This window comes from Xiphophorus hellerii, chromosome 22 (assembly GCF_003331165.1).
Source record: "Xiphophorus hellerii strain 12219 chromosome 22, Xiphophorus_hellerii-4.1, whole genome shotgun sequence".
In the NCBI taxonomy this organism is placed as follows: Eukaryota; Metazoa; Chordata; class Actinopteri; order Cyprinodontiformes; family Poeciliidae; genus Xiphophorus; species Xiphophorus hellerii.
Genome location: NC_045693.1, coordinates 1,134,245 through 1,143,508, shown reverse-complemented (window position 1 = coordinate 1,143,508; position 9,264 = coordinate 1,134,245). Strand labels below are relative to the sequence as shown.

Sequence of the window (9,264 nt, the reverse complement as noted above, 5' to 3'; positions counted from 1 at the left end):
ATTTTCTTTGCCAGACATGATGCCCAACACTCGTCTGGGAAAACGCTCGCCGTTCGGAGCGCTGGTCGGCCCCGAGACAACCAGGCCCGGCGTCGTCGTGGCAATGGGGCCACAGGGCATCAGCAGGGTCAGAGGTCACAGCAACCTAAAGGTGAGAGGAAATGTCAGAATGATTTCTGTCAGTTCCTGCTGGGCTCTGAACACCTGGCTCCTCTCTCAGGTGTTCTTCCAGTGTGACGACGCAGGCGACCCACGGGCCGCGAATACCTCCTGCGGCAGGTCCGTCTCCACCTGCATCGACGTTCCCAGAAGGTTAGGCTCCGCCCCCTCCGTCTGTCCTTCGCTAGTAAACATCCTCTCACCCATGATGCTCTGCTGCAGCCGCAATGCGCCGCAGGAAGTGGACATGGACGAGCTAATGGCCGCCATGGTGCTGAGCAGCCTGTCCTGCAGCCCGCCGCCGCCACAGGGCTCCGCCCACAAAGACACGACAGGTAAGAAACAACAGAAACACAAAACAAAAGTAATAAAAGTATTTCCTGACTCCCTTCCTGTTTCCTGTTTCAGCTCCTTTGACAGACGGCGGCGCCGTTGAGCTCTCGGTCAGCGGCAGCAGCGGCTACTGGAGCGTCGATCCCAAAAGCCCCGCCCCTTCCTCACCAACAGACGAAGCCAGAGGCGGGTCGGCCACGCCCCCTGACGAGGGCTTGGACATGGAGCTCGACCAGGTTCTGTTTGAAGAACCGGCGCCGCGGAAACGCAGGGTGAGCATAACCAGGAAGTAGCAACAGATGGACAAACATGACGATAGGGACGTGCTGTGGTGGCGCAGGGGTTGAGCACAACCCACATAAGGAGGCCTTAGTCCTCGACGCGGCTGTCGCAGGTTCGATTCCCGGCCTGACCTTTGCTGCATGTCTTCCCCTTTCTCTCATTAACTTTCCTGTCAATTAACCAGTGTTGTATAAAGTACTGAAATCTCAGAGTCAAGTAAAAGTATAAGTACCTCTCCAAAATACGACTTTGGTAAAAGTCGAAGTCACTGACTGAAATGTTACTTGAGTTAAAGTCTTAAAGTATCTGAAACTTCTTGTACTTAAGTATGGAAATTACTGTAAAAATGGATGTACTCAAGTAATGTAATGAAAAGTACAAGTAAAAAGTAAAACAAAGCAAATGCAGTTTGAATGACATTTTTTATATTTTGGTAAACTTGTCAAATACACTTAAAATAATGTACCCAACCAAGTGCAGGCAAAATTAAACCTGCTAATAGATATACCTGCAGGCATCATTTAGTTAAGAAAATTAGGTGCTTTACCTATAGCACAAGGTTAACTTAACCTGCTTTACAACTGAACCAGCTTCTTAGCATACCCTCCAGGACAGAAAATACAAAGTTTTTGTAAGCCTTAAGTTTTCCCTTCAAGTAAGGTCAGTGCTGAAAATGAGAAAAATAAATAGTACAGAAAATGCAGCCAACATGAAGAAAAAGAGCTGTTACGATTACTCTACTTCACAAATCAGTGAATCAGTCAATGCTACAGTCAGTAGGTGGTGCACACAACTGGTCATTATGCAAAAGAAAAAAAGAATTGGGAGGGAAATGCAGCTTATTGGCATCTGTAAACCTGGTTTTGAACTTGCATGCCTTTCCTATATTCGTTAAATTTAGTCTAAATTGCTATTGCTATGGCTTCTGCCCCCCTTGAACAGAGGAGTCTAGGTAGCCTGCTACAGTCAACATTAGGCCTAAGCTAAATACACCACGTATGGAACTGAAACAATGCCAAACAAAGTTCATTTATGGTCAAGATTTCACAATACAGTAGTGCCTAGTGACCAAGCTATAGTTACTGAAACAGGAGGATTATAACCATTTCATAAGAAGTTACCTCGATGTGTTTCTTCAAGTTGGACGGGGAGTTTTTGTAAGATAGAATTTCCATGTGACTGCTACTGATTGCGAGACTTGCTTTGTGTTTAATGGGAGAAGCGAAACAGGTGTATCCTAATTAAAAGTAAAGAAATCAAGAAATGGCAAAAAATGTGGAATGAAGATAAGAAAGGAAGAAGATTATATGAAGTACAAAAGTCAGTTTGAATTCGAAGCATTAATGAACGAAACAGAAGAGAAGAAATAATAATTAGTAGATTAAGAGTAGGTCATACCTACTTAAATGACATGCTTTATAAAATAGGGAGGAAAAATAATGATAAATGTGAGAGATGTGGAGAGAAAGAAAATGTAGAACACATATTGATGAACTGTAAGTCAAATGAACTCGAAAGGGAAGAATTAAAGAGAATAGTTAGAAATATGGGGCATGAATGGAATCTTAAAGGTATATTAGGAAATGAAGGAAACATAACAGATATTCACAAATTAAGGAAAGCATTGTTTATTTATCTTAAGAATACAAAATTAAAAAGTAGAATTTAATAGATATGAAGTAATGCTTCTACACACTCATGTACAGTAGGTGGCGGTATGCACCTTAAAGTTGCTTGTGATCCGCCATAATAGAAAAGAAGAAGAAGAAGAAGTATCCTATTGGTGGTGATGAACAAGCCCAGGCAAGCAGGCTACCGACTTTGTTCGGTAGCCTACTTGCTACTTGCTAATCAGTAGGTGGGGTCAAAACACTTGCGTTTCTCTCTCTCGCTTTTTTGTAACGAGTAACTAAACCACACATTGAAAATGTATCGGAGTAAAAGTACGCAATTAAGTTCGGAAATATAGTGAAGTAAAAGTGAAAGTCATCAAAAATTTTCATACTCCAGGAAAGTATGAAGTACTCCAAAATATACTTAAGTAAAGTAGTGAAGTATTTTTACTTCGTTACTATACAACACTGCAATTAACTATCAAATAAAGGCCACTAGAGCCAATAAAAACCTTTAAAAAAAACAAAAACATGATGATTAGAAGGGGTGGCGGTCAGACGGCGGTCAGACGGTGATGGTGCGTTTTCTTCCACAGAATTCACTGAAGGCGGCGTTCCGCTGCCTGTGGCCGGCCTGCGGGAAGGTTCTGACGTCGGTGGTGGGAATCAAACGTCACATCAGGACGGTTCACCTGTGGTAAGGCCCAGCTGTCAAGCCACCAGAACTGACGTCAACAAATGATTGATTGTTGACCTTTGACCTCTGTGTTTCAGCCACGGCGGCGAACACGAGCGATGCTCTCGCAGCGAGGAAGACTTTTACTACTGCGAGATCAACCAATGGGAGGAGCCGCACTGTCAGTCTCCTCCCTCTGCTCCCCCGCCGCCGCCCCCCTCCCCTCCCATCGGCCGCGCACTGAGCTGCTCTGCGCCTTCACCCTGCAGCAGCTTCTGGCAGGTCCAATCAGAGCACTCCTACCAGGTAGGCGGGGCTTATCACAGGGAGTCACATGACTGACAATTCGTTAACGAGTGATCGTTTGTTTTTTGAGCCTGAGAAATCAATAAATAGATATTCACCCTGAAGTTGCTGCAGCTGGTTCATATCTTTTGTTATTAAAATAATTTAATATGCCATCTTTGCTTTAGGCTCCGCCCCCAAGTCAGGTGGTTTCACAAGCAGCTTCCTGTCTTTTGACGGCCCCGCCCACCACATGCAGCAGACAGGTAAATCCCTGAAAACTACCAGCTGTTTCCTGGGAAACATGAAGTTGATCCGGTTCTGGTTCTAAAGCTGTGTCAGTCCGTCCACATCCAGAACCAGAACCAGAACCTCCCATAGCTTCTTCTTCTGCCACGGTTTCATGTTCTGTGTTCTTCAACTTTAAATTTATTCTTTTGATTTGCTGTGAACTTTGACCTCCCGACCTGAGCAGTGCAGGGAGCTGCTGCTCTTCTTCCTGATGCCTTCAGGTTATTTACCGGTGCAGCGCTGCCCCTGCTGGCCGGCAGGTGGAACTGCAGCAGAGGCAGCAGCTCAGGTCATTTCTGCCTGACCTTTGACCTCTGTGTCGTTTCCAGGGAGCGACGTTCCGGGTCCGGTCGGTCAGCGTGGGAGAGCAGTGGCTGCAGCAGCACAGCGCCCACTGCAGGTCGGTGTTTCTGTGTAGTGTTGTCCCCTCGGTGGCCTCCGGGGGCGCTCTGACCGCTGTGTGTCTGATCTTCAGGCGGATTCGGAGCGAGGCCAAGAAGTGTCGGAAAGTTTACGGCATCGAGCACCGAGAGCTGTGGTGCACAGCCTGCCGCTGGAAGAAGGCCTGCCAGCGCTTCCTGGACTGATTCCAGGAGATTCCAGTCCATGTTTTCCTTCAGCCTTTATTTGATGATGATGTTCTGCATGGAGCAGTGATGATGAGGTGCAGACCTTCATCCTGCATGTTTCCAGGCTGCTGGGTCATCTCAGGTCGGGTCAGGGAGGAGGATGAACACGGCCAAATATTTTTAATTTCAGCTGCAGTTTATTCAGTGATCCAGCCAATAGGAAGCCAGCACTTATGAGGAGGCGTGGCCTCCCAGTCCTCCGAGTTCTCCAGACAAACCTGGAGGTCGTCCAAGGTGCTACTCGTTCGGAGGTCCGAACCCGGTTCCTCAAACGGACATTAGGTCCGTTTGTTTTTCTACATTATGTAAATATTGATGTTGTAATAAAGCAGTAAAACTTGAACTGCTTCAGAAATTGATTGGGATAGTTTTGTCGTATGAGAAAAATATGAAAAAATATTCTCTGCTTATTTTTTAGCTAACAGTATTCATAGGGCCATAAACACAAATACTGTTTTTCGGACACATCAGAAGCAGGAGCTTAAACTCTGATTTATAACGGTAAACTTAACAGTCACTGAATTTCATCTCTGATATTTATTGATTATCTGGAGGAACAAACTGGAGAAAATAGTAAAAATTTTATTTCCTATCCACCTTCTTCCTAGCCCCCATAAGACTTTGCGTGATTTATGGGCGCGACTTCCGCCGCAAACCGGAACCGCTATTTGTTTACATGTTAGCAACTCGCTAACCGGCTTTCGTCAGAGCTTTTAGGCTACAAAATATGTGGGAACACCAGCTATCAAAGCTTAAATGTGACAATATTGTTTTACAGCTATTGCGGGGAGGGATGGCAACTTGAAGAAATGGCCGCATTTCTTCAAATCTCACTAGCATAGTTAGCTACTAGCATAGTTAGCTACCCGCACTAGCATAGTTAGCTACTAGCATAGTTAGCTACCCGCACTAGCATAGTTAGCTCCTTCACTGACTCAGTTGCTTCGGATGTAGATGCGGGTTTTCTTCTGTTGGTTTTCTATCCACACAATGAAATGAGCATGTAAAGCATTTTGGGTTCTCTGTTCAGGTTTAGAACTTTTAGCCAAATTCTTTTTGTTTCCTTATCTGTCGGTAGGCGATGAAAACCACCGCTTTTGTTTTGGGAGCCTTTCAAGACACACCTGTTGCTGCCACTGATTAAACTTGGTCTGATTATTAAAGTACAGCCACAAACAGCACAACAGTTACTGAGCTCCGCCAGGACAGACACTTTCCAGTGGCAAGTTGTTCTCTATAACAGGTTAATGTGTGATTCGGTTCGGGTCCAGTGGGGAGATTCTTCGTATTACGGTCTGATGCGCAGCAGCTGCGGTCATTTCTCCGCTGATTTGCAGCGACACTCAGCACCGGAGAACCTCGAGGTTCTGGTTGTGATGGATTAAATAAACCCAGATATTTTACTATTATGTAGTTCTGGTGTTTTATACTATCGGCACAAACCTGCAGCTCAGATCTCTGACCAGCTTCTCTGCTTTTCTCTTTATTACTGTCAGTTCTTCAGAGAAACGAGCTGCTAATTCAGGTCACTCCGTAACAAAACTTAGCGATCGTGTTCCTGTCGCTCCCTGTGATTAAACGCACAATTACGATCATCTGTACTGAGCAGCTCTGTGATAGCAGACGGTGTGTCCGTGAACAAGTTTTACTAAATATTGTACTATAACCTAAAAGAGAGCTGTAACTTCTATCATGAATATAGATTAGCAAAAAACCATACAAATCACAATGAAATACTGCTACTTCCGGTGGGCGCCGGAAGTAAGACCCTTGATCCTTTCCTCAGTAAGCCTCCCAGGAGTAAGGTGGATAAATCTGTTAGCTTTTTATTTAACATTAAGACAACAATAAATCGCAATTTTTATAAGAATTTTTTTCCTGATAAATAATATGACAATGCTCACCCCAACCCAGAACCAAGCAGAACCTAACAGAACCACGCAGCCGACTCTAGCGTTAAAGACGAGGAGCCAACAGTCTGCAGCAGCTTTCCATCAACTTTTATTATTAAAGATGATTCAACAAATTGAACACACTTCTCCTGATGGGAATAAAAAACACACACACACACTCTCTCACTCACATACACACGCCCACACACACAGGTGTAATTGTGCTGTATAAGTTATCTGTACAGTCCAGCCGATGGAGGATCACTCTGCAGCGTTGGAGCCCGAATCTGAGGAGGGGAGACAGGAAAACGTTACAGCAGAACCAAACAGTCTGACTACAGTCCCGAATCACGCAGTGTCCCGGCATCCTGGGTCACGGGACGCCGTCAGGGAGACGCACTCGGTCACGAGGACATATGGAGCAGGACTCCGCCTGCTGGTTTAACCTGGTACTGCAGCTGTTATTGGACCTGCTGTTGTAGTGGTTCTGATAGAATTTTCAGGTCTGGTAGAAAGGACCGGGCTTAATGTCAGACTTCCTCTGAAGCCGACCCGTCTAGTTTCAGTCGCTGAGCGGGTCGGGTCCAGCTGAGGTTCTGCTGCTGCTAACCTGCAGCTGATCTGGGTTCCGGACTCTTTCTCAGGTTCTGTTGCGGTTCTGCTCGGACTCACTCTTTCCGTCGCAGGCGACGATCTTCACCTTGTCGACCTTGACCAGCTCTGTGACCTCCCTGAACTCCACGTCGTTCAGAACGAAGGTCCAAACGTTGTCGCAGAACCGGTAGGTGTTCAGAGAACCCTGAAGAGAAACAGGAGGCCCGGTTCAGACCTGGTACTGGTTCCAGGCCAGACACACAGGAGCGTAGACTCACCCTGAAGTTGACCCGGTTCCGGACCCGGCTGGCCAGTGCTGCGTTGATGGCTTTATCGAACTGAAGGAGAACCTGCAGGGCCAGCTGGGGGGTGATCTGCTGGGTCTGAGCACACAGAGCAGAACCATCAGAACCGTCTGGGAGCATCAGAACCGTCTGAGGACATCTGGGTCAGGAAGATTTGCTCGTTCCAGAACAAGATCTGCTCTTCAACTTTCATCTGACTTTTATTCTGCTGGAAAAACAGATCATCACAGAACCTGCAGCTACTGACAGACTACAAAATAGAAAAGAATGAAATTCAGAAATTAAAGTAAATACTCAGGGGAAAAAAATGTCAAAATTCAGAGGGGGAAAAAAAACGTAAAATTAAAAAGTCAGAATCTAAAGAGAATAAGGGGGGGAATGTCGAAATTCAGAGAGTAAAAAATTAAATTCAAAAGCTGAAATGAGAAGTAAAAATTCATAGAAAAAAATATTCTGAAAAAAAAAAACACTGTCAAAACCCGGAGAGAAAAAAGTCAGAATTAGAAAAATGCCAGGACTCTGGAGATAAAAGTCAGAAAAACATTTCAAAATTTAAAAAAAATTCTACATCTATTTTTCTTTTAGTGGCCCTAGTCGTCTTCCGTAGCCACGGGTTTATTTTACGGCTGAAAACAGGGCAGAGGTCTGCAGATCTAGAGTATCTGAAGGGGAGCTGGACGGCCTCTGATCGCTGGTGATTGACTGGAGCGCATTGCATTATGGGACTTGTAGTTTTCTTAACATAGCCGGCACAGCTTCATGCTGTTGGCTCATTTATCAGTGAAGAAGCAAAGGTCCAGATTTGGAACCCAACTATGAAGATAAAGACAGAAAATCCGGGCGGCCTAAAGAATTTCTTAGGCATACACAGTGATAATAGTCCGGTCCCGATGGACCCGAACTGATCCGAAGCCGATAAAACAGAACTTCTAGGAGTATAACCTGTTTGCTATTAATAACAGAATCTGACCAACAAACTGAGGTTTGACCCGGATCTGTCTCAATTAGTCTCAGATTTATTCCAAAAACACCAAAATGGAGCTTTTGAGCCGAACCGGACCACAGCAGTGGAGTTCATGGTACCAGTTTCAAATCAGTTCAACATTAATTGGTTTAAATCCAGTTCGGACGTTATTTTCTGGGTCACTGTCAACAGATCTAAATCATTCGACGGACCGGTTCTGACCCAGAACATAGCGAGATCAGCCGAGGCTAACAGCTAACTAGCTGCTCCGGCTCCGGACCGACATCCGGACCTCCCCCCGGCCGCGGTTCGGTGAGTTCGCTCGGTGTCACCTGGATGAGCTCGTCCAGACTCTCCTGGAGGCTGTTCCCCAGCGTGGTGTTCCGGTACAGCTGGTAGGCCATGGTTCTCTGGTTCTGACTGCACTAAACCGAACCTCACAGAACGAGCTAGCTTCTGCATCCACCGCTAACTAGCTTCCGCCTAAACCTTTCACAATAAACGCAGTTGAAAGAAAGACGGTCGTTCCGAGCTTTTCAAAATAAAACCGGAATCTGAGCAGGTAAATTCAGCAGCTTTTTCCTGTAGTTCGGAGGATCTTATTGGTCCTGGATCCGTTATATCTGTGAGGACATTTCATTTCATGACTTTATAAAATTTTATATATATATATATATATATATATATATATATATATGTGTGTGTGTGTGTATTGTGCTTGCTGGGATCCGCCGGTAGGTGGCAGTATAATACAGGCCAGTTATTTCCCGTTTGCTGCTCTGGTTCTTTGTTGGTGCGGACTGGATGTGATGAGAAAAGGGGAATAAACCAAGAGGGGTTAAAATGTGAGGAAAACCCAGAAAAATGATCAGCTCAGACCAGAAATTATGTATGTCTGAGGAAATTTGTGAAAAAATTATTTTTTTGTTAACTTTAATTTTCTAGTTTAGGTTAAATCCAGAGAAAAACTTTCAAACTGAAATTAATTTTAATAAACTTATGGAAATATATCATAAACATTTTATATACCTGATGGATCTAATCTCTGCTGCTTTAAGATTATTTTCTTAATTTTAATTTCTGTAAAAGCCTCATTTGCTGAGCGGATGATGATAATCAGGAAGTGGACTGAGGGAAGGTTTTCCTCTCTGCTCCGTCACGCAGCTTCCTTTCAGAGCAAGGCCCCGCAGGTGGAGGCCGGGTTCTGGTTCTGGTTCTGGTTGTGCTGGGAGCCGACTGCA

General features: G+C 45.0%; 2 protein-coding genes across 4 annotated transcripts; one reads left to right on the top strand and one right to left on the bottom strand.

Moving 5' to 3' along the window:
• The first annotated feature begins 6 nt into the window (after positions 1-6).
• On the top strand, positions 7-4,611 carry LOC116712929 (zinc finger protein 395-like). 2 transcript variants are annotated; one of them, XM_032552825.1, is made up of 9 exons: positions 7-151; positions 221-312; positions 382-494; positions 568-764; positions 2,984-3,084; positions 3,162-3,369; positions 3,537-3,614; positions 3,969-4,039; positions 4,115-4,611. In XM_032552825.1, the coding sequence occupies exons 1-9, from the start codon at positions 17-19 to the stop codon at positions 4,224-4,226; spliced, it is 1,107 nt and encodes a 368-aa protein (XP_032408716.1). In that variant the 5' UTR covers positions 7-16; the 3' UTR covers positions 4,227-4,611. The 2 variants fall into 2 exon arrangements, with proteins under 2 accessions (XP_032408716.1, XP_032408717.1); XM_032552826.1 differs by lacking the exons at positions 3,969-4,039; positions 4,115-4,611 and adding an exon at positions 3,824-3,962.
• Positions 4,612-6,251: 1,640 nt separating this feature from the next.
• Positions 6,252-8,526, bottom strand: LOC116712975 (transcription initiation factor IIA subunit 2). Of its 2 annotated transcripts, none has more exons than XM_032552887.1 (4): positions 8,356-8,526; positions 7,033-7,137; positions 6,771-6,959; positions 6,252-6,447 (listed from the first exon to the last, which is right to left on the bottom strand). In XM_032552887.1, exons 1-3 carry the CDS (start codon positions 8,425-8,427, stop codon positions 6,801-6,803), a joined length of 336 nt encoding a protein of 111 aa, XP_032408778.1. In that variant the 5' UTR covers positions 8,428-8,526; the 3' UTR covers positions 6,252-6,447; positions 6,771-6,800. The 2 variants fall into 2 exon arrangements, with proteins under 2 accessions (XP_032408778.1, XP_032408779.1); XM_032552888.1 differs by having other exon boundaries at positions 6,833-6,959.
• Between the last annotated feature and the right edge of the window lie 738 nt (positions 8,527-9,264).